This window comes from Melanotaenia boesemani, chromosome 18 (genome assembly GCF_017639745.1).
Source record: "Melanotaenia boesemani isolate fMelBoe1 chromosome 18, fMelBoe1.pri, whole genome shotgun sequence".
Classification (NCBI taxonomy): Eukaryota; Metazoa; Chordata; class Actinopteri; order Atheriniformes; family Melanotaeniidae; genus Melanotaenia; species Melanotaenia boesemani.
The window spans coordinates 30,571,729-30,595,979 of record NC_055699.1 but is presented as its reverse complement, the minus strand read 5'-3'; the positions used below and the strand labels follow the sequence as shown (position 1 = coordinate 30,595,979).

General features: G+C 42.8%; 2 protein-coding genes across 5 annotated transcripts in view; one reads left to right on the top strand and one right to left on the bottom strand.

Annotated features, from left to right (window-relative positions):
• Positions 1–24,251, top strand: part of sycp2l (synaptonemal complex protein 2-like) — a 28,198-nt gene extending 3,947 nt beyond the window's left edge. For 2 of the 4 annotated variants that reach the window (XM_041968182.1, XM_041968184.1), the window contains exons 5-25: positions 7,450–7,474; positions 7,873–7,952; positions 8,306–8,394; positions 8,503–8,537; positions 10,586–10,728; positions 10,801–10,853; positions 10,931–10,976; positions 11,040–11,132; positions 15,131–15,203; positions 16,388–16,515; positions 16,665–16,788; positions 17,029–17,078; positions 17,144–17,210; positions 19,143–19,261; positions 19,337–19,370; positions 22,142–22,216; positions 22,308–22,486; positions 22,590–22,686; positions 22,901–23,000; positions 23,194–23,252; positions 23,885–24,250. In XM_041968182.1, coding sequence (XP_041824116.1) covers positions 7,450–7,474; positions 7,873–7,952; positions 8,306–8,394; positions 8,503–8,537; positions 10,586–10,728; positions 10,801–10,853; positions 10,931–10,976; positions 11,040–11,132; positions 15,131–15,203; positions 16,388–16,515; positions 16,665–16,788; positions 17,029–17,078; positions 17,144–17,210; positions 19,143–19,261; positions 19,337–19,370; positions 22,142–22,216; positions 22,308–22,486; positions 22,590–22,686; positions 22,901–22,947 — 1,557 coding nt within the window. In that variant the 3' untranslated portion in view covers positions 22,948–23,000; positions 23,194–23,252; positions 23,885–24,250. Of the gene's footprint in view, positions 1–7,449; positions 7,475–7,872; positions 7,953–8,305; positions 8,395–8,502; positions 8,538–10,585; positions 10,729–10,800; positions 10,854–10,930; positions 10,977–11,039; positions 11,133–15,130; positions 15,204–16,387; positions 16,516–16,664; positions 16,789–17,028; positions 17,079–17,143; positions 17,211–19,142; positions 19,262–19,336; positions 19,371–22,141; positions 22,217–22,307; positions 22,487–22,589; positions 22,687–22,900; positions 23,001–23,193; positions 23,253–23,884 lie in introns of all 4 variants that reach the window. The other 2 variants (XM_041968183.1, XM_041968185.1) reach the window with 2 other exon arrangements.
• On the bottom strand, positions 942–4,090 carry LOC121628819 (tripartite motif-containing protein 16-like). The gene has a single exon (XM_041968181.1). It carries the CDS (start codon positions 4,035–4,037, stop codon positions 1,902–1,904), a length of 2,136 nt encoding a protein of 711 aa, XP_041824115.1. The 5' UTR covers positions 4,038–4,090; the 3' UTR covers positions 942–1,901.

The window sequence follows — 24,251 nt, the reverse complement described above, 5'->3', positions numbered from 1 at the left end:
CACAAAACCAGCAGAACCTTTAACAGAGAGCCTCCCAGACCTGTAACGAAAAATTACCTGTGTAGAACTGTTCGGACCACAGAACCAGCAGAACCTTTAACAGAGAGCCTTCCAGACCTGAAACGAAAAACTGCCAGTGTAGAACTGTTCGGACCACAGAACCAGCAGAACCTTTAACAGAGAGCCTTCCAGACCTGAAACGAAAAACTGCCTGTGTAGAACTGTTCGGACCACAGAACCAGCAGAACCTTTAACAGAGAGCCTCCCAGACCTGAAACGAAAAATTACCTGTGTAGAACTGTTCAGACCACAGAACCAGCAGAACCTTTAACAGAGAGCCTTCCAGACCTGAAACGAAAAATTACCTGTGTAGAACTGTTCGGACCACAGAACCAGCAGAACCTTTAACAGAGAGCCTTCTAGACCTGAAACGAAAAACTGCCTGTGTACAACTGTTCGGACCACAGAACCAGCAGAACCTTTAACAGAGAGCCTCCCAGACCTGAAACGAAAAACTACCTGTGTAGAACTGTTCAGACCACAGAACCAGCAGAACCAGCAGAACCTTTAACAGAGAGCCTTCCAGACCTGAAACGAAAAATTACCTGTGTAGAACTGTTCGGACCACAGAACCAGCAGAACCTTTAACAGAGAGCCTCCCAGACCTGAAACGAAAAACTACCTGTGTAGAACTGTTCGGACCACAGAACCAGCAGAACCTTTAACAGAGAGCCTCCCAGACCTGAAACGAAAAACTACCTGTGTAGAACTGTTCGGACCACAGAACCAGCAGAACCTTTAACAGAGAGCCTTCCAGACCTGAAACGAAAAACTGCCTGTGTAGAACTGTTCGGACCACAGAACCAGCAGAACCTTTAAGAGAGAACCTTCCAGACCTGAATCAAAAAAATCACAACATTTGAATTTTAACAATATTTTTATTCAGTTCTTCTAGACGGAAACATCCACATTGAATGGAAACAGTTTTTTTTTACACAGAGGAGTAACTCAAGCAACAATATTGATCATTTAGATCTTTTCTGGATCAGTGCTGGATCTCTGACTTGTAGCATCCTCAGGCTTGATCTCTTAGTTGATCTGAGAGAGCAGCACCAACCTTTGCTTCTGATTCTTGATGGGTAATGCCCGTCCACCGATTTTGCCTGGTTTTGGTCCCAACCTGTCAGAACATCAACTTTGTGTCTTTTAGACAAGACGTGTTTTCCACCAGAACCCTCAACACCACACTAACAATCCCATTAATGAACAACTTTCTGACTGAGCAGTGACTGATGCAGAACGATCATTTTTTATTATTAGTAGCAGTAAAACAATCTACATGTTTTTCACATGTTAACAATCACCAGCTATTTCTACGTTTCAGTAAGTGTAAATAATCATTTCAACCCTACTACCCTTGTCAGTATTAATAATCAAGGTTTACATCATGATTCGGGTTTTTACAAACAGGAAGTTGGTCAGCAGGACCAACCACAGACGGTTAAACCGGATTTATCCACTAAAAGAAGAAAATTTAGATCTAAAGACTCCAGATCTCAATCTAGAAGGTTTAGATCTACACAGCAGTCTGACTCCAGACTCTATCTGGAGAAAAGATGCTGGCAGGATGTTGTGCGAAGTGACAGAAACTTTGGATTCCTTCATGGAAACAGAGTGATACTCGTGGGATGTCCACCACTGAGATCGGCTCAGGACCAGTTTGTTGACAAAGACTCGGAGTTGGTCCGGTCTCCAGACTACTCAGAACTCGGTCCAATAGGGGAACAAAAGTCAAAATCCATGAAGATGGGGTCCTAAAACTTCATAGAGTTTAGACGTTCATGTTGACGTCAAATACCAGAGTCTCTGGAGCAGGTCTGGACTCAGGTGGACTCTTGTGTCTACAGAAGCTGAAGTAACTCTGCTGATCCTGAACCAACACACAGTCCAACGTGTAAGGGCTGAGTGAATGTGGTCTGGATCATTTGGAGGAGCGTCATGGTTTCAGAGACACTGTAGAAGGACAGAACACCTCCCCGGTGGTCCAGGTACACCCCTACCCTGGAGGACTGAGGACCCGATAGAACCGTGCTCACGCCGTTGTGGATGAATTTATTGTTGTGACAATATAACGCCCACGACTTGTTGTTGTCTCCAAATCCACTGATCATTCCCGTTCTGCTGATATTCTTGTAAGTGACGGCAATGGAGACGATCCCGGTCCACTCCACTTCCCAGTAGCAGCGCCCCGTCAGACTTTCTCTGCTCAGAACCTGAAGGCGGTCGCTGAATCTGTCAGGATGGTTGAAGTACCACTGCCTCCTCTTGGCCCGGCTCACTCTCCGGTTGTCTCCGGACAAGACCAGCAGCCTGTTCACCGTGTTTGGATCCAGCGTGATTTGACAGGAATACTGCAGGAAAGCTACTCGGGCCTTGCACTCATCAGGGGTCAGGGAAACTGGTGGAGACGCACTCCCAGATTGTTGTGAGTTATGATAAACTGGTTGTGATGGAAGAACCCCGGACTCCTCCACTGTCATGTAAATTGGTTGTGGTTGTAAAGTCTCAGCTTCATCTGGTGTCAGGTAAACTGGTTCTTCTGGTACCTTGGATTCAGCCCGTGTTAGCAAAGCCCGCGGCGATGTTATGGGCTCTGATTCAGCCCGTGTCAGTGACGGACGGGGTAATGGTTTGTGCTCTGATTCAGCCCGTGTCAGTGACGGACGGGGTAATGGTTTGTGCTCTGATTCAGCCCGTGTCAGTGACGGACGGGGTAATGGTTTGTGCTCTGATTCTGCCCGTGTCAGTGAAGGATGTGGTGAGGATCTGGGCTCTGGTTCTGCCTGTAGTGATGGTCTGGGCTCTGGTTCTGCCCGTAGTGATGGTCTGGGCTCTGGTTCTGCCAGTAGTGATGGTCTGGGCTCTGGTTCTGTTGGTGAGAGTAAAGCATCCAGTTCAGCCTCTGAGACTTGGGTCCAGTCCTGGCTCAGGATGTCCTGCAGGTTTTCTGTGAGTTCTGACACAGCCGTCATCAGCTCCTCGAAGTATCTCAGAGGTCGGACCTTGTTGCTGACTGTGTCTGTGGTCGGGCTGAGGGCCGACAGCGAGGGGAACCTCAGCAGAAACTGGCAGTGGTCCTCTGAGCGTGAGAGCTGCTCCAGCTCTGCATCTTTCTTCCTCAGCTCGGTGATCTCCTGCTGCAGCTTGTCCTGAAGCTCTTGGACCCGACCCATTTCAGTCTCCTGCTGGGACTGGATCTGCTGCTGAACCTCAGAGCTTCTTTTCTCCAGGAGCTGGATGAGATGACTGAAAGTGGTCTGGCTTTCCCTCGCTGCTTCATCAACAGAGCTGTTAATGTTCTCCACCTCTGTCTGCAGCAGCTTCACATCCTTCTCTCTGTCCTGGATTCTCTGCTGGATCTTTAGCCGACTCGGGCCAAGCTCCCTCTGCCTGTTGGCCCGTTCTGCTGCTGCAGAGACGGTGTCGTGGCCTTTATGTGCCTCCATGGAGCAAAGATAGCAGATGGACTGCTGGTCACTGCGGCAGAAAATTTCCTTCACCTTGTTGTGACGGGGGCAAATGTTCTCCTGGATTTTTGCCGAGACTTCGACCAGCTTGTGTGTCTGGAAAGTGGGCGAGTCGTAGTGAGGCTGCAGGTGGAGCTGGCAGTAGGAGGCCAGACACTGGAGACAGGACTTGGTGGCTTTCAGCTTTACTCCTGTGCAGAAATCACAGGCCACATCTCCAGGTCTAGCAAAGCTCTGAGGCTGAGGAGCAGTTTGAAGACCACTCTTTTTCATCTCCTCCACCAGCTCTGACAACATGGTGTTTTTCCCCAGGATCGGCTTCGGTATGAAGGCCTTTCTGCACTGAGGGCAGCTGTAAATGCTCTTTGGATCCTCCGCATTCCAGTGATTTTTAATGCAGCCCATGCAGTAGCTGTGTCCACAGGGAATGGTGACCGGATCCTTCAGCAGGTCCAGACAGATGGAGCAACTCAGCTTGTCTTCATCCAGACTAAGTCCCAGATGAGCCATTTCAGGAGATTTAATCTGAGCTTCAGTAAGCGTGTTGGCCTGCAACAGCGGCAGCTTCTTTGTGTCAGATCTGAGAGAGACGGCAGGAAATCTGAGGACTGAGACGTCAGCAGGAGGAGGAGTAGTCAGGTTAAACTTCATTCCTCAGAGAGGAGCGTTGCAGTCTGTTTAACCCCGACTCAAACCTTGCCTTCGTGTCTGATTCCTGGCCTGTTTACCTTGACCAACACCTCGCCTTCATATCTGATACGTACAGAGATGCTTTCATGCTCGAGTGAGATCTGTAAACACAACCATGTGTTAACAGAAAGGAGTTGGCAGAGCGATGAGTTTATCTTCATTCCTTCTCTCAGAATCCTATTTAAAAAGATTCAACATGAAGATTGGAATGTGGTCCATCAGGAAGTCCTTAGACTTATGATAAAGAGATGTTTTTAAAGAATGGTATAGTTTAGTTTCACATTTAAACCGTGAGAGATCTGTGGAAGCCTGAGCAGAGATCCTGCTGACGGAGGAGGTGACCAGTCATGAGAGCTGGGCAGCATCCAGTCATCATCCTGAACATGTCTGAGCTGCTGACCCACAGGACCAGACACTTCCTGGTCTGGTGATGAGTTGGAAGCTCCAACCGTCTACAGCAGGGGTATTCAACTAAAATCTAAAGAGGTCCATTTAGAGAAAAACCTTTGGAGCTAAGTTCCAGAAGATCATAATAAGTACATAGATATATATATATATATATATATATATATATAACAAATTTCTATATAATATATTAATTTGCCTTTTTAAGTTGAAACAGAAAAATTTATATATATATATATATATATATATATATATATATATATATATAAAAAAATCTCTTTCGGTCTTGCATCGATCTTCTAAACACACATCCTCACACTAAACACACTTTGTTGTTTCTTCACTGTGTTGTGTAGAGGATGTGAAAAATTGTCCATGTTCAGCAGCTTCTGTAGCATTCTTTCCTGGACAATCAGCTCCAGAGGTTCCAGACTTATCCCCAGCACAGAGTAATCAAGTAACAAATCTAGCAACTGTTATTGTTAACCTGTTTTTAGTTGTTTTTATTCTCTTATTATTTCACGTTAAAAAGCACTTTGGTTCAGCTGTTGCTGTTGTAAAGTGCTATTCAAATCAAGTTTGATTGATTGAACTTTTTCTGGACTTATTGGAGGTTTTAGAAACTGAAATTAAAACAGGTATTCTTTACTCTTCTCAATGAGTGGCTGGTGCTGCTGCAGGCCCCTTTCCCATCCAAAAGTACTCACAAGAGCCTCGGCCCTCACCCAGCATCAGTCCCATCCATCTTTGTGTTTGCCTGAGTAAAGAAGGAAAAAGGATGATCTGGAAGCATTTGAATGATGACAGCAAACAAAAAAAGAAGTAAATTGCATTAAAGTTTGTAAAAACGGTCTCGTTCATTCGTTTAATTCTTGAACAGATTCTATTTCATGCAACAAGAAATACAAAAATGTGTAACTGTGAGGATGGTCAGATAAAAAGTTCATGGGTAAGTCATGTTTTATGTGAAACAGCAAGTGAACAAAATCTCCAGTTTCTCCCAATGGAAATGCAACTGCGGTGAAACTGGATAGGTATTCCACTAATCCAACCTCCAATGTGGATCACCACGGTGACGGGTGGATGTTCCACTAATCCAACCTCCAATGTGGATCACCACGGTGACGGGTGGATGTTCCACTAATCCAACCTCCAATGTGGATCACCACGGTGACGGGTGGATGTTCCACTAATCCAACCTCCAATGTGGATCACCACTGTGACGGGTGGATGTTCCAATAATCCAACCTCCACCATGGATCACCACGGTGACTGGTGGATGTTCCACTAATCCAACCTCCAGTATGGATCACCACGGTGACGGGTGGATGTTCCACTAATCCAACCTCCAGTATGGATCACCACGGTGACGGGTGGATGTTCCACTAATCCAACCTCCAGTATGGATCACCACGGTGACGGGTGGATGTTCCACTAATCCAACCTCCAATATGGATCCCCAAGGTAACGGGTGGATGTTCCACTAATCCAACCTCCACCATGGATCACCACGGTGACGGGTGGATGTTCCACTAATCCAACCTCCAATATGGATCACCAAGGTGACGGGTGGATGTTCCACTAATCCAACCTCCAATATGGATCACCAAGGTGACGGGTGGATGTTCCACTAATCCAACCTCCAATATGGATCACCAAGGTGACGGGTGGATGTTCCACTAACCCAACCTCCACCACGGATCACCACGGTGACTGGTGGATGTTCCACTATCCAACTTCCAATATGGATCACCAAGGTGACGGGTGGATGTTCCACTAATCCAACCTCCAATATGGATCACCAAGGTGACAGGTGGATGTTCCACTAATCCAACCTCCAATATGGATCACCAAGGTGACGGTTGGATGTTCCACTAATCCAACCTCCACCACGGATCACCACGGATCACCACGGTGACTGGTGGATGTTCCACTATCCAACTTCCAATATGGATCACCAAGGTGACAGGTGGATGTTCCACTAATCCAACCTCCACCACGGATCACCACGGTGACGGCAGATTTAAAGTGTTGATGAAAAGCTGGGCATGGATCTTCCTTTTTGGTCTCAATAAACCACACAGTCTTTAAACAGCAATGTTTCCCTCCAGTAATTGTTAGAAATGTTAACTCCTAAATATCTCACCGGGACATCTCTAATCTTCACATTGCGTTAACGTTATCTGCATCTGCTGGTTTCTACTATCTGCTGGGGAACTTTCCTTAGCTGAAGGTCTGATTCCCATCCTGCCATGAAATATTTATAAGCCTCTAATCTGACTTGTATGCTTTTAATTATGCCTGTGAAGTGTGACTGTTCATTGACCAGGTAGCTGTAAATGTCAAGGTAAGGTAAATCGAGTAGCAATGTCTCCATCAGCTGGATGTTTTGGAGTTTTTTTTAAACCAGAAGTCAGACGGATTTTCAGCACCAAGAAGCGCATGTTTTTCTAAATATCCCTGTTTGACTGGTTTGGAAATTGTAAAGTCCACTAGTGCCATCCATGATGAGGAACAGTTAATAGTCAATGGGAGCGGGTCCCAGCTCGCTTGTTGCCACCCAACATGGCGACATAAACAAACAGTTTGATGTCACTGAGAATGCTCCACAAAGAGACAGACAAGCTGGAAAAAACATGAATCACAACAACAAAAACATGAGCAGGCAGAACAATGAGTTTAAACTACAGATTGGATCACTTTGGATCATCTGCTGCTTCACTCATCCATCACTGATACCTGACAGATAACTGATTGATAACTGATAACTGACTGATGACTGATATCTGTGTTTCATGTGAATCTGATTCAGTCTCTGTGTTTTCAGATCCTGGGTCAAGCTTCTCTTCCAGGTTGGTTTCTTCTTTGTGTTTTTCATTGTCAGACTGTTTGCTCTCTCTTTCTCATTTTCATTTGTCCCATCTGTCCATCTGACCTGTTTGTCCCATCCGACCCGTTTGTCCCATCTGACCCGTTTGTCCCATCTGTCCTGTTTGTTCCATTTTTCCCCGTTTGTCCCATCCGACCCGTTTGTCTCATCTGACCCGTTTGTCCCATCTGACCTGTTTGTCCCATCTGTCCTGTTTGTTCCATTTTTCCCCGTTTGTCTCATCTGACCCGTTTGTCCCATCTGACCTGTTTGTCCCATCTGTCCTGTTTGTTCCATTTTTCCCCGTTTGTCTCATCTGACCCGTTTGTCCCATATGACCCGTTTGTCCCATCTGTCCTGTTTGTTCCATTTGTCCCTCAGTCAGTCAGCTGTCTGTGGTCCTGCTTCAGTTGGCTCAGTTCACTCTACAGACTAACATTTACTTCTCTCTGAGACTGGAGGTAAGAAACCACGACACTGAATCATTTCCTGAGTTTCACTGGTCTCAGGTGGTCTGTACTGATCCCTGGTCTCTGGTACAGATCAACACTGGTCTCTGGTGGTCTGATATTCTCTGGTGGTCTGCACTGGTCTCTGGTGGTCTGATATTCTCTGGTGGTCTGCACTGGTCTCTGGTGGTCTGATATTCTCTGGTGGTCTGCACTGGTCTCTGGTAGTATACACTGGTTTCTTGTGGTCTGCACTGGTCTCTGGTAGTATACACTGGTTTCTTGTGGTCTGCACTGGTCTCTGGTGTGCTATCCTTCGTATCCTGTAACTTTCTGTGAATCTGAAGCCATTTTTCTTGTTTCAGGCGATCCGAACCTTCAACAGCATCCTGGAGTCTCTGAGCCGGGACCAGAGGAGACTGATCCAGAACAACCAGAACCAGATCCAGATACTGTAAGACACCATAATACTCTAGACCCTGGGACTGTAACACCTTAATGTGCTCTGGTACACACTGGGATGGATCAGAACTGAGTCCTGTGTTTTTACCTGTCTTAACAGGTATCAGGTGGCAGCAGCCGTTCTCACAGTTGGAGGTGAGTTCATCTGAATGTTTCTCTGCCTCAGTCTGCTTATGACCATACTGCTGTTGGGGATTAATGTTATTGTTCATATTTGTTTAAAAGATTATTTTTGTTGGAGGGAGGACCTCCTCTCAGCTGTGTGACCAGTGATCCCATTAAGCTTTGGGACTGTTGCTGTGCTGTCTTTTAGTTTCCTTTCCCAGTCAGCTCGCTCTCTGATTGGCTGCATTTTGTTCCCCATCACAATCCACACAGTCACGACTCAGGAGTCGTCGGCTTTCCTCACGCGTGAAGATTTTTGCTCGTAAATATTGAACATGTTCAATAATTCCAGTTGGCCACGACCCATTTCGGAGCCGATTGTTGTTTTAAAAAAAAGTTGTTTAAAAAGGTGTTGACATAATCCAGCTGTGACCGTGGGAATTTTGACACTGCTTGTCTAAAATTTAAAAAAGTTTTAAATTCACCAAAGTGTATGTGGTAGTGTTGCATTCAGTACAGCCAGGGAAATAAAAGTGGTCCTCAGTGATATAGCTTCTCATGCTCTTGTCTCATTTAATAAAGTTTACGAAAAAATCTGACGGAGTTGATATAAACTGAGGACAAGACTTTGATAGGCAGAATTTAATTCAAAATATTGTTTCATGCTCACTTTATTAATCAATTTATATAACTACAACTTTTCTTTTTAATTTGATGTGTCTGTATGTATGTACAATTTTTGAGTTATTAAAGATTTTTTAAAAGTGGTCAATACTTGGAACTTGAAAGAAAAACAAAGGTATACACAGTTCCTTCCAATTTTACTTTTAAAGTATGTCAATCATGATTGATTTATTGATTATATAAACTTGGGTTATTATGTAGGACATGTTTTGTCCCAGTTCTCAAGAATGGGTGAGACTAAACAAAAGTAATTCAATAATTCGGAGTCGATTGTCAGAACAAATTCACTCTTAACGCACCACAGACCAAATGATCCTTTCATAGGAAGATCTTATAAGACTTAAGATAATTGAGTGTTTAGCGTCCTCAGTCGGGAAGAGGAAAAACTGGGACAAAAACAACCCGATAATCTTTATTTTTGTACTCAGCTTTAAAGAGATGATGAGGGAGAGGAACCAGCGCCTCCATCCAATGTCTCCATTGGTGTTCATTGATTGGGAAACATTGAGGAGGACCCATAGACCCTGGTTCAATCTAGTCTGACCTGGTCCGCCCTGGTTCAGTCTGGTCCGACCTGGTTCAATGTGGTCTGACCTAGTTCATTCGAGTTTGACCTGGTCTGATCTGGTTCAACCTGGTCCAATCTGGTCTGACCTTATTCGGTCTGGTCCAACATGGTCTGATCTGGTTCAATTTGGTCCAAGCTGGTCCAATCTGATCCAACCTGGTCTGACTTTGTTAATTCTGGACAACCTGGTTCAGTCTGGTCCGACCTAGTTCAGTCTGGTCCGACCTGGTTCAGTCTGGTCCGACCTGGTTCAATGTGGTCTGACTTGGTTCAATCTGGTCTGACCTAGTTCAGTCGAGTTTGACCTGGTCTGATCTGGTCCGATCTGGTCTGACCTTATTCGATCTGGTCCAACATGGTCTGATCTGGTTCAGTCTGGTCCAAGCCGGTCTGATCTGATCCAACCTGGTCTGACTTTGTTCATTCTGGTCTGACCCGGTTCGATTTGGTCCAACATGGTCGGATCTGGTCTGACCTTATTCGGTCTGGTCCAACATGGTCTGACTTTGTTCAGTCTGGCCTGGCCTGGTTCAGTCTGATCCGACATGGTTTGATGTGATCTGTGATCCACAAGAAAACCACTAATCAGTGAGGCTAACTGGAGAAAAAGGCTTCAGTTTACTAGAGACCATAAAGACTGGACTCTGGAGCAATGCAAGGTCATGTGGTCTGAAGAGTCCAGATTTAGTCCAGAATGAGGTCAGCTGACATCTGAATATACTGAATGAGCAGGTTATTCCTTCTTCCCTGATGGAACAGCCATTTTCCAAGATGACAGTAAACAGACGTGGACCAGACCGGTCATGTCTGTGGTTCTCTGTTTCAGACTACGAGCTGCAGGTCAGCCTATCAGAGGCTCTGTGTCGTCTGACTCCACGCAGAGACCGCAAGCAGAGAGCCAATCAGTGGTTCTCCAGCCATGACATCAGCAATGCCTTCTGTGACATCAGAGACGCAGACTTTGAGGTGGTGAGTGACTCACCTGTTTCTCTGAACTCTTGTCTTACCTGGTCTGCCCTTACCATCTGTCTCTTCCTCCAGGACTGCAGGCGTTTCCTAAACTTTGTTAACCGTTACCATGGAGACCACAAGAGGTAAACAGCCTTAAACCAGAGCAAATCTGACAGGTACCATTATACGGGTTCATTATTTCCCGTGTTTTGTCTGGCAGGGTCTACACCTTCCCCTGCATGCGAGCCTTTCTTAACTCCACTCAGGTACAGCACAACTTGTTGCTTTATTTAAAATCCAGAACTGTTAACGTCATGTTCTTTGTGCAGCTGTTTCGGCCACAAGACGACAAGCTGGACGAATTCTGGGTTGATTTTAACGTGGGCTCCGAATGTGTGAGCTTCTTCATTGATGATCCTCAGGTGTGTACCACTGTAGTACTACTGTAGGACTAGCAGTACCATTGTCCTACACACAGATTTCACTGTCACACTTTAAGTTCTACTTACTGAACCAAATAAAAAGCATGTTCCATGTATCCATCTAAATCTGATTTAAACACAAAAATGTAACCACACAATTGCATGGTGGAGCCTTCAATTCAGTTTTAAATATATTGTTCCAGTTCACATCATAGTCATCCCTGAGCTCTTCAATGACAAAATCCAGTTCAGTCCAGTTCAGTGAAATTCACATTAGTCCAACTTAAAATACATCCATTCATATAAACCAATTCAGAAAATTATAACCCAGGGCTCCAGACTGCGACCAAATGGTCGCATTTTGTGACTAAAATGTGAGATAGTGCGAGTGAATTTTTCATCTATTCTACAACCGGGACGATACATTAGCCGGTCTTTTTCTTGTAGTAGTTATAATTTAATTTATTTAGTTAATAACAAACTTCTGCTCCCCTCTTCAGCCCAGTAGTCCACAGCAATGCGCAAATTAGCTGCTGGTTTGCCGACTCAAACTTACTTCAATACGAGAAAAGGAGGCGAACACCAACGAAGAAGACGACAGCCAATCTGCATGCGAGCAGGAATGAACGAGCACTGTGATTGGCTAATGTGTGAAAAGAGGCGGGTCTTGGGGGAATTTATTATTCCTCAGCGTAGCGACTTTGTGGCTGTATTTAGCGAGTTTTCAGACCCTCTAGCGAGTTTTTCTGGTGTTATTGGAGACTTTTGGAGACGGAGGTGAATGAAGGGAGTTTATCTTCCCAACGAGGAGCGGTGCTGTGTAGACCCTCTCATACGAGCAGGGGCACTGCTAGAGATTTTGGGCCCCATGAAAAGAAACTCAGTGGGCCCCCCCCTACATCCAATTGGCAATTTTAATGCTATTTTGACCATCAAAATAGCATTAAAATAAATTAAATTAAAAGAAATTAAAAGAAAAACATGACAGGCTAGTTGGTAGAGGAAGCACTAAAAATACAATGAAGTTAATTTAGATTCAACTATTTGCTGCAAGACGGATACTTTATATTTAAAAACCCATCTCTCTTTTTTTAAATACTTAATTAATTATCTCATGATAATTACAAAACAAATTACAAATACAAAACTTAAATACAAAATAACCTTTTCCATGAAAATGAAATGCATTAATCATCTGTGGAGAAACAAATCAAATCTCAGCTAAAACACCATCAAAAACAAAATGACCGCTCGTTTTTTATGATTTATTGTATTGGCGAAATTATCATCATTAAATCAGAAGCCAATGGTAAAATAAATTAGGTAGGCTCATAAACAAAAACTAGCAGGACCTCACATGATTTATTGTTTTATATGAACTGAATGTAAAACGGTCACAAGCAAACCTCTGTGGAGATTTACAGCCGAACAACAGCTGGAAGCATCTTTAAAATTAAATAATTATATTTTAAAAGGTAGAACTTTGTGTAATAAGATATCAAGGAGAGGTAAAGGTGCACTATTGCTGAGTCAAGCTCTTGCAATCTCATTGCTCAGCCTTTTTAACCAAGAGCCCAACGTGGAGTTTTCTCCCTGGAAAACCACTTATCAAGTCCTGAAGTCCAGCTTTCTGTTCTATCAGCTGTTCTATCATATAGTATCTCCAATCATGTAATGTCATGTGTAACAAAATCACAATCATTATTTCTGGTGGCCTCCCACTATTTGTTTTACTTAAAGGTGCTTTCAGTGATTTCACCAACAACGTGAAGGGAAACTGATCTGACTACTAATCCTCCACGTCATCGTCTCCTCATGTAGCAACCCATGAAGTCTAACTTATCTCCAGATCTGTAGACGCACAGGTGAAGCTTTAGATTAGTGGGGAAACATATATGATGGTATATGGTTGTTGCTAGTTAATCTTCTGATATCTAGAAAATGTAAATATTTCTCTGATTGGACTGAAAGCAGTCACCCAGTCTGCTGCACTAGAAATGTCTCTGTTCCTACTGCAAAGCAGGAGGATGAGTCCAAACTACTGACCTGACCTAGAAAACCTAGAAAATAAATGCAAACTATTTTTATTTAATATTAATAATTCCGAACTTTTTTTCTATTATATGTTTTTTCTCCACAATAATCAATTAATTCAACACTTAGCTGCTCACCTCCTTCCTCAGGGGTCACCTGGACATGTTCAGGTGGGCAGGGAGGGGAGGAGGGGTCAGGCAGCATCTGCTTCGGCTGCTCTCGTGTCTGTTCAGACATGCTTGATGTTTTAGCAGAGCAGCTTGCTAATCGTTTGCCTGCCTTGCTTATTTGATTAAAACAACAGTGAAATTAAATAAAATCCAGAGTTTTATTCAGAAATATGAGCTAATATGGAGTAAAGTGAGCTAGCTTATATGGACAAAGTTTAGAAGAGACAACAAGCTGTTCCACAACTTTCCATCAGACGAGCTAACCGACCACCTCGCCTCTGGAAGAAGTGGGTGACGTACTGTCCATCCCTCTGTTCTCTCTCCAGCCTCAGATTTTTTGTCTTTTCGTTTTAAGCTTCCTGACTTTTGAAGCATGTTGCCGTCTTCGCATCCACTCGCTGTCTGTCTGTTGCTGCTTCGCAGCTGAAGGAGCAGGTGGACTGAACCATTTAAGGGAAATATAGAGAATGTTCAGAAATGTTTCCAAAACAAAAAAAACTTAGTGATACCGTTGCATTGTGACTCAATTGTTTGCATGATTGTAAGTTTATCATTAAGTATCAGATAATTTTGTCAGTATTACAATTGCATTGAGGGCCCTTCTGGGCCCCCTGTCACTCATGGGCCCCATGAATCCTTCCCCTTTACCCCCCCCTTTTCGGCGCCCCAGCATACGAGGCTTGGTCTTCTCGGAGCAGCAGCAGCTGCATTCAGACGATGTTCAGCTCTGTTTCATGACCAGGCTGGAAATGAAACGTAGAAGCTGCTGCTGGTTTACCGTCACAGTAACGTCTGTTAATGAAGAGTGTGGAGGAAATATTTAAAAAGTTAGGTGTTGTGACATGTTCCAGACTCACAATTAAAAAACAAAATACACTTAAAAAACAGAACTAAAAAATAAAGAAAATATTGATAGAATTTTTATTTTATTTTATTTATGTATTTTATTTTATATATTTTAATTTATTTTATTTATTTGCTGTTCTGAACATTTTAGGTTGTCATTTTTATCAATTATTGTCTTTCCCATGACATCCCTCTTTATGGCAGCATCCATTAAATGTATGTACCAGGCTGATGATGCTAATTAGCGACTTTTAGGACAGCCAATAGCTGCTGTTCTTACTGAGGAGTGGGAACAGCGGCTGGAGGAGCATCAGTCCCTGAAGCTGTTTATTACCAGGAACTACATGGACCAGTCGTACCAGGTCCTGTGGGGGATGATGGGGACATAGTTGTCGTTCTGCTTCCACTACAAAGTGAAAATAAAATCAAATCATCAAATCTGATTTGATCTGACAACTTCTATGTCTACTTGTTTTGTATTCGTGCGGCCAGTAAGATGGGTTTTGTGTTTTTTTATTTATGTCAACTGCAAAAAAAATGTGAATTGTAAGTATTGTTATTTCTGAATTTTATTTTATTTTTTATTTTATTTTATAAGTATTTATCACTAATACAGCGAAAATGAGAGGAAATGTCCATTTTTGCTGTGCAAGGCGTTCAGTGTGCGCCCCTAAATTTTCTGCTTGTGCTCCTAAAAATTTAGGTTAGGGGCTGCTGTGCTCCTCGTAAAAAATAGTAAGTCTGGAGCCCTGAAACCTAAGAGAGGAGAGGAAAACCTCCACCAGAAACAGAACCAGGAAGAAAAACCTTCATCAGAAGCAAATATTCACACCAAATATTTGTATTAACAATACTTCAAGTTCAGATTCATGTGGAAGAAAAGTGAGGAAATATTCAGGCTTTCTTCCAACCAGTATTTACCCCCAGTAATGTTCATGTTGGTTTCAGGGGTTTCTCTGGGGGTCAGTCCACATACTGAAAGAAGAAGTGGCTCATTATTCTCTACAGCTTAAACATGACGGTAGGAACAGCCACTTTAACCATCATCATCATCACTATGGAACAAAGCAGAGCTGGGTTCTCCTGCAGGAAGGGGTTTAGGGGATTTACAGTCAAGTAGAGAAAAATAAAATCTGAGATACTGTTTGGAGTTGTGTACATTTCTAATTGCAGCACAGCTCATCAACAGAGCACTCATTCCTGAGAACTGGGACAAAAGACGTTTGAAAAATCATTTTACCAAAATTATCACTTTCTCCTTTAGAGTTATATATTCATGGAGAAAAGTCTTTGCTACTTCACCATGTAAAGGAACAGGTTCCAGATATTTACTTTTTTTAATGTACCTTTATCCCATTTGAACCTGATTTGTGTCAGCTCCGTCAGACAAATTTAAATTTTTCTAGCCCATCAAGAGCCTGAAGTTCTGACGTGTGTTATAATTGGGGTTTTTTAATTCTGATATATAATAAAACACAATATGCAAAATTATATTTTGATCTCACAGCGTTCTGAAAACTCAAGTTTTCAAATATTTTCATTTCTAAATTCTGATTTTAATTTTGATATCTTAAAAATAATTTCATGTAATAAACAACAAACACGTGTAGAGTAGAAGTCCCTTCATTATATAAACAACACAAACTCAAGAAAAAGTAAAACCACTTTTAAGCATGTCAGTCATGATTGATTTATTGATTTTATTATATAAACTTGGGTTTATTTTGTAGAACATGTTTTGTCCCAGTTCTCAAGAATGAGTGAGACAAAACAAAAGTAATGCAATAATTCAAATGTTTAGACTGGTATTTAAAGGGTTGAAAAGCTAAAAAAGGTTGAATGTTTGGACATTTTTAGCAGGTTTGAAGTTGTTTAATTATGAAAAACAGAAACATATAAATGTTTAGTGATCTTACAGCAGTTTTCTGTGTGTGGACGTTTGGCCACGAAGCTCACCAGAGGGTGGTAAATTGAAGATTATACAAAAGGAAAACCCATAAAAGAATTATTTAATTTCCAGCTCATGTTTCAGCTCATTACAGACAGTAGGAGGTATCAGATACCTCCTACTGTCTGTAATGACTGGTGGCAGCATTGCAATTCACAGTGCGGCCTGATGGGGGCAGTGTGGTTACTGTTTGACTACCTGGCTCCACCACAGCGGTCCTGTTTATCTTTGTGTTTTCCCATGATGCATTGCACCAGAGGTGGTCTTTACTGTCAGGCTGAACAATCCCGTCATACACCACAACCACAGAGGACAGACGGTCCAGCTGAGCTTCACCTGTGAACAATACAAAGAGCTGGAGGAGGCTGTTGGGAGGGTCTTCAAGGTACTTGTCCAAGTCCACACACACCTGTCTGCTGTTTGTTTTTCAACATGTTTGAGGCTCAGAGTGAAAACGTTGCTCAGACCTGCTGCTGGTTCTGTGGGCGCTACTGGTTTAGAGGTTGGTTAATGTGGAGAACTGACTGTTTGTAGAAAGTGCAGAGCTCCACCCATCCAGCAGACACGGATGGTACAGTCCAGGCGTCCACGTCCACAGCCCAACGCAGCATTCGATTTTACAGCCGCAAGAAACCACCAAGCAAGAATCAGCTAAAGAGTGAGTCAGCTGTTTAGCATCATCATCTAACACACACCTGTCATGTCTGAAACTCAACCATGAACTTTATTTCTTCTGACATGTTCAACGTAACATGGCTGGAAGGAGATGAAATGATGACAAGTGAATAGTGAAGAAACTATAGAACGTTTAGAGCTGACTTGGGGTTGATCTGAGGGTTTCTGAGCTGCACAGTAGCATCATCTCGGGTATTTTCATCAGCATCTCATGTGTCTCTAGTTTTACCTCTGTCGTCTCCAAGCAGTGAAGAAGACTCCTGTCTGTCCGAGGTGAGGATGCAAACAAGTAAAACACGATGTTTACGTTTACATATTCTGATGATTTGTTCTTTCAGCCTGCAGCCAGAAACAGAGCAGAGATCCTATTTGACCAGATCAGAACCTCGACCCCCACGTATAACTGTGAGTCACCAGGTTGTTTACATGCACAAGAAGTAAACCAGTGTTTGTCAACCCTGGTCCATTGCCCCTGCATGGTTTCGATGTTTCTGTACTTTAACACACCTCACTGAAAAGAATGGCTCATTAAGAAGCTTCTAGTGAACTTTAATGAGCAGTAAGCGATTGATCTGAGTCAGGTGGGCTGGAGACATCTATAATAGGCAGGGCAGTGGATCCGGAGGACCAGGATGAGGGATTAAGTCAGGATATGTTGGTAATCCTGGATCAACTTATTTGTGATCCAATTGCACAAAAGCAGGAGGGGACAGTGGGATGTGTTATGACATAAGTTACCATAGAGATTTATTCCGTGGAGCCAGCCTGCTCCAGACCAGGCTTAGATCCAGGATTTATTCAGCAGTCACCACAAATGGAAACCAATATTTCTTCTACTGGCGGCTACACTGTATCGCGTTCAACCACTCGGATTTAGGTTAGGGGGGCCGTTCCTCCCAATCACGTCCCTCCATGTCTCACTGTCATTGCCCACGCGAGCATTGAAGTCCCCCAGCAGAACGAGGGAGTCCCCGGAAGGAGTGCTCTCCAACACCCCTTCCAAGGACTCCAAAAAGGGTGGGTACTCTGAACTGCTGTTTGGTGTATAAGCACAAACAACAGTCAGGACCCGTCCCCCAACCTGAAGGGCGGAGGGAGGCTACCCTTTCGTTCACTGGGCTAAACCCCAGCATACAGTCACCAAGTCAAGGGGCAATGAGCATGCCCACACCTGCTCAGCGCCTCTCACTGGCAGCAACTCCAGAATGGAAGCGGGTCCAGCCCTTCTCGAGGACGGTGGTTCCAGAGCTAGCATCTGCAGCCATAGATCAGACCCCCACGGTCCCTTCGACCAACACCCAGCTCACAGTGCACCCAACCGTAAACAAGTAGTTTGTTTGTAATCAGTTAATAGTAAATAACTTGTTAAAGTTGCACCCCCAGAGGAGATAAATCTGATATGGCTTTAATAGGCAGACACACATTTACATCATTTCACTCAGATCAGATCAGTTTCACCTGCAGTTTCAAAGGATTCGTAATCAGAGGACAGCTGCGGTTTCAGAAAGGTTTGTTACTGTGTGGATTGTAGTTCATGGTTTCAGCTGAGTAGTAAATGTGTAGTAGTGAGTGTGTATTTGTCCACTGCTTACTTATTTAGGTGGTCTGCAACACTTTGCTATGCTTTCTCTCGGTTTGATAGCCATGGCGGCAGCGTGATCTAAGATGGCCGCTGTCGTTGCCATGGTAGATCAGTGATTCTGTAATAGATGCGAGGGTCTATTGAGGAAGCTGTGAAACCACACTTATCCAAGATAAGTTTCACCGGACTTGGTAAATCCGTTTCTGCTCATCCTGGCTTGCGCTTTGTGTAACCAGTTATTTCTGGATGGCATTGTTTTGGATTGGATGAGCTCAGCGTAGTTATTCTTCCTGGATGTCTAAATCCTACTTTTGTGCAATAAGCCCCAGGATTGAGAAACACTGCTGTCAACAACAGGCTGTAGACCATACAGTTTAAACTATGGGCTGTAAACAACAGGCTGTAGACCATACAGTTTAAACTATGGGCTGTAAACAACAGGCTGTAGACCATACAGTTTAAACTATGGGCTGTAAACAACAGGCTGTAGACCATACAGTTTAAACTATGGGCTGTAAACAACAGGCTGTAGACCATACAGTTTAAACTATGGGCTGTAAACAACAGGCTGTAGACCATACAGTTTAAACTATGGGCTGTAAACAACAGGCTGTAAACTGACCATAAACAGTTCTTAAACAAACAGGCTTAATGTTGATGTTCCCTGTTTACAAATCAGAACCTAAGTCCTGTCTGTTTGGATTTAGCTGGTTTAGAGCTACCGTCTGATTTAATGGATGATGTAAACATCTCAGATAGCCACCTATCAGAGGGAGTCCAACCTGTGTTAGGTGTTCTAAAGGGGGTGGAGCCACAAGTCTCAGAGGAGGAGACAGTGGAGACTGGTGGAGGAACCGGCTCTGCTTCAAAACAGGTACATTTCCCCCTCACTTCATCAACACAAACTGTTTCCTTTTTTTTAAAATCTGTTCTCTGTTTGTGTTTCCAGGAAGTGCAGATGAAGAGGAAAGCATCAGATTCAGGTTTCACCTGTTCCTTCATCGATTATTCCTCTCTGTGTTGACGATTACACTGTACGAGTGAAACATTATACAAGAAAACACTGAAGAAATTCTAAAAACATTTCTGTCTACACATATACATACTGACACTCACAATGATTGACTCTAAAGACAAAGTACAGTGAGTAGCAGCAGTATAGAATATTATAAAACGATGTAATACAATATATAAATGAGTATGGGAAAGTGTAGGTCAACATAGGACAGTATGGAAAAGTATATAGCGTATGAAGTCTAAAAACAAAACACCACTCAGCTTCAGATCAGGGGGGCCGTTCCTCCCAATCACGCCCATCCAGGTCTCACTGTCATTGCCCACCAGAACGAGGGAATCCCCGAAGGGAAGCTTTCATTAGCTGCTTCTATTCTGGCTGACTTCTTTCCTTTGATAAAACCAAAGTGAAGGTAATTACTGACATATCGCCTTAATATTTTAAACCAAAATAAGGACTAATCATCTGCACGGTGGCATTTTTCAGACATGTCTTATTAATGAAATGGTACTGTGTGTTTTCAGGCTCCTAAAACACTGGTTCCATGAGAATAAAACACCCAAATGATAAATAAATTTTTTGTGATTTCATCTAAACTCATCTCGTGTTATACAGTGTGAGACAGAATAAGTGACTATAGTACGTTTCAAAGTACAGAGCTGCATAGATTGGTGTGGAACAGGCAGTATGAGATAGTATAGGTCAGTATAACACAGTTTAGGCAGTAAATGAGTATTAAAAAGTACAGGAAAGTAAAGAACAGCATACAGCGTTTTGATATAGTATAGAAGAGTATAGAATAGATTAGGGTAGTATGGAACAGTATACAACAGAATAAATCCATTTAGAGGAGTATAAAACAGTATAGAACAGCTGTTTACAACAATTGCAGGAGCTCACACACAGTCAACACAAAGCGTTTGAAGACACTGGACGACGGACAAACGTTAAACTGCCATTTAGCTGAGAACAATTCCTTATAAAAACCCTGTTCCCATCTAGGATCACTGTTATCTCAGCCCCTGGTGTAGGACCCCTAGAGTGAGGTTTTATGATGACGGATCCAGCTGGAGTGTAAAAAGGTCTTTTAATGGGCTTTTGCAGCTGTTCTCACTTTAAAGGAAGACAGAAACTTATACCAACAATTCATCTGTTTCCCTTACAGAGAGTCACAATATCATCAATACGAGATTTTCCCATCAGGAGAAAATAAGGCAGTATAGAAACTTTGGGCAGTAAATAGTATAAAGAACAATATACATGTATAGTACAGTAAATACCAGATAAGGGACTTATACAGCAGTATAACTATATACAGGTGCTCGTCATAAAATTAGAATATCATGAAAAAGTTGATTTATTTCAGTAATTACATTCAAAAAGTGAAACTTGTATAATGTAGACATTCATTTCTTACATACTAACATATTTCAAATACTTATTTCTTTTCATTTTGATGATTGTAACTGACAACCAATGAAAACCCCAAACTGAGTATCTCAGAAAATGTGAATATTGTGGAAAGGTTCACACTCTGGTGCCACACTCTAACCAGATAATTAACTCAAAACACATAAATGTGTTTTTTAAAAGAAATTTAAAATAACTGAAATAAATAATTAAAAGAAATAAATATTTGAAATATGTCAGTCTGTGAGGAATGAGTGTCTACATTATACAAGTTTCACTTTTTCAATGGAATTACTGAAATAAATCAACTTTTTCATGATATTCTAATTTTAACAGTATAGTACATTATATAGTATAGTACTGTACTATGTAACTATAGTACAGTATAGAGCAGGATAAGAGTACAAACAAAATAAAGTCTAGGACAGTGTATACAGCAGTATAGGGAAAATAGGGCAGAATAGGGAGAGTATAGAAAAGTTTAGAGCAGCTTAGGGGTAGTTTGGAGCAGAATAGAACTGTATGGATTCATGAAGGCAGTATATAGCAGTAAATGGGAGTATAGAGCCATGTGGAACCATATAGAACATGTTGGGACAGTACAGAGTTGTCCAATAATGGTGATGTCATCAACAAACTTGATTATGGTATTAAATGAGTGGACAGGTGTACAGTCATAAGAGAACAGAGTGCAGCAAACGCAGACACAGCCATGGAGCTCGGGTGATGGAGGTTGATGTGTAGTCGCCCATTTTGGCTGAATGATGGAAACAGCCAATCTGCACCAATGACCTCGTCTGACCTCCACCTACTATAATGTTTCACTGAACATGAATGTTTGATCCATACTCAGCTACGACCGCCTGGTACCTCTTCCTTATGCTGGTCACCAGTCTGGCCCCAATCAGTGGTTGTTGAAGGTCAACCAGCAGCATTTTGTTGGTCGGTTCTGTGGTCGGTTCAGTAGACGTATGGTTGGGCTAAAGTAGGTTTCCATTCAGTCAACCAGAAAGGGTCATGTTCTGAGAGCTTTTAAAAGTACAAGAAGTTTTTTTTCTCTCTCTCTCTGGCAAAAACTTAAAAAAAAATGTGTTATTTGGAGTACACCAATGAGTTCTCAGACGTTTTATAAGTTACTGTAACAGGATTTTGAAAGCTGGCAGTAGAGACGGACAACCTTGTTCAGGCTCAAAGCCTTCTGTAGACTTCCTAAAATCCACTATGCAATACACTGTAAACTGTATGAGCATTTACATGTTGGATTAAAGAAGCAGTCTAATCAAAAATGGTCCCGGATGAACTGAACATTTGTTTCTGAATTGTGACCAGGATATCTGTCAGACCAGACCAGGAGTGAACCGCCCCAGAAGAGGAAGATGGAGGAGTCTACCTCAGCACTGACAAGTATTTCTGTAACCTGGTCAGATTTAATGTTTGTGTACATGTGTGTGCTCTTTTTTATTTATTTATTTTACTCATGCTCATCTGGTCGTAGAACACTCACCTGAAGGGGCGGGGCCAATTCCGGTGGAGGGTCTGTTCACTGAGGAGGTGTGGTCAGTTAAAAAGGTGCAGCCTATGACGGAGCAGGGGGCGGACCCGGAATCACACTTGACATCTGACATTACAGCCTCCTTGAAAGCCTTCAAAGGACAGCTGGAGGAGCACTTCACGGTTTGTAACCACTCATGGTCAAAGACGTGGCGAACAGGGGCGGGGCTTATTGGCTTATAGTTGTTTCTAACATCTCAAAATAAAAAAATAATCATGATTTCAGAGTTGTTGGAAGGAAGTCGAAGCTGAGGTTCTTCTGTCTGTAAAAAAAATGTTGGCAACACGTCTCCTCACTGTTTCACAGCTGTCCATCAACACAGGTACCCTCCAAATTCACACACCTGTCCACACACACAGGTACCACCCACCCTCACACACCTTCCATAAACACAGGTACCACCCACCTGTCCACACACAGGTACCACCCACCTTCATACACCTGTCCACACACAGGTACCTCCTTCGTATACATAGACATAATGCTGCTGCAGAGCAGAATAACCAGAAAGGGTGAAATTGTTTGTTTGTTCGCAGGTTGTTTTTGCTGCAGCAGTTTGAAAACAGCGTCACTGATCAGCTGAAGCAGCTGGAAGAAAACTCAGCGAACCTGAACACCATAAACACTCAGATTCTGGTACCGACATCTTCTAGTCAGTATCATAGAACAGAAGCAGGAGAACCTCTTATCTGTGTGATGAAAGAGAACATCTGCAGGATGCTTAAGAAAACATCTGTAGAATATTTATTTAGAACATTCTGAGTCTACAAAACCAGGTTTGGATTTCAGATCTAAACCAGGACTGACTGTGTCCCCGTTTGTTTTACAGAACTTCTTCCAGTCCGAGATGCAGAGATTTGGCTCCTTCTGTGAAGAACATCTGCAGAAGTCAGTCTGATCTGCCTAACACCTGTTAATTCTCCCATGTTTAGACCTTCAGGATCCAGTCTGATATGTTTAGACCTTCAGGATCCGGTCTGATATGTTTAGACCTTCAGGATCCGGTCTGATATGTTTAGACCTTCAGGATCCGGTCTGATATGTTTAGACCTTCAGGATCCGGTCTGATATGTTTAGACCTTCAGGATCCGGTCTGATATGTTTAGACCTTCAGGATCCGGTCTGATATGTTTAGACCTTCAGGATCCGGTCTGATATGTTTAGACCTTCAGGATCCGGTCTGATATGTTTAGGACCTTCAGGATCCGGTCTGATATGTTTAGACCTTCAGGATCCGGTCTGATATGTTTAGACCTTCAGGATCCGGTCTGATATGTTTAGACCTTCAGGATCCGGTCTGATATGTTTAGACCTTCAGGATCCGGTCTGATATGTTTAGACCTTCAGGATCCAGTCTGATATGTTTAGACCTTCAGGATCCGGTCTGATATGTTTAGACCTTCAGGATCCAGTCTGATATGTTTAGACCTTCAGGATCCAGTCTAATATGTTTAGACCTTCAGGATCCAGGCTGTACTTGTGCAGACCTTTAAGATTTGTTTTTCTTTTTCTCCCTACAGGCTAAAGTCTTTGAGACATCCACCCAGCCAATGAAGAGGTGAAGAACTGGTCCAAACCTGCAGGAGTGGACTATCTGTACCAGGACCATGATAGATTTCACTGATTTCTGTTTTCAGTTCTTTGTCTCACCAGAAAAGTTTCAGAACCCAAAATATTAAAGACAGAAAGTGACTCCATCTTTTGTTGTAACTGCCTCATCTGGTTACCATGGTGACAATGCGACAGGATGCAGTAAGTTGAGGTAGCCACTAGATGGAGACAAAGCCATCCAGCAGTAAAGAGCTGTGACGAAAAGAAAGTCAGAAACTTGAACCAGAATGGATTATTATTATTATTATTATTATTATTATTGGTGAATAGGGATTT

Excerpts from the sequence above, each read along its gene's own strand:
- LOC121628819 (XM_041968181.1), bottom strand. The coding sequence starts at position 4,037 with ATGGCTCATCTGGGACTTAGTCTGGATGAAGACAAGCTGAGTTGCTCC.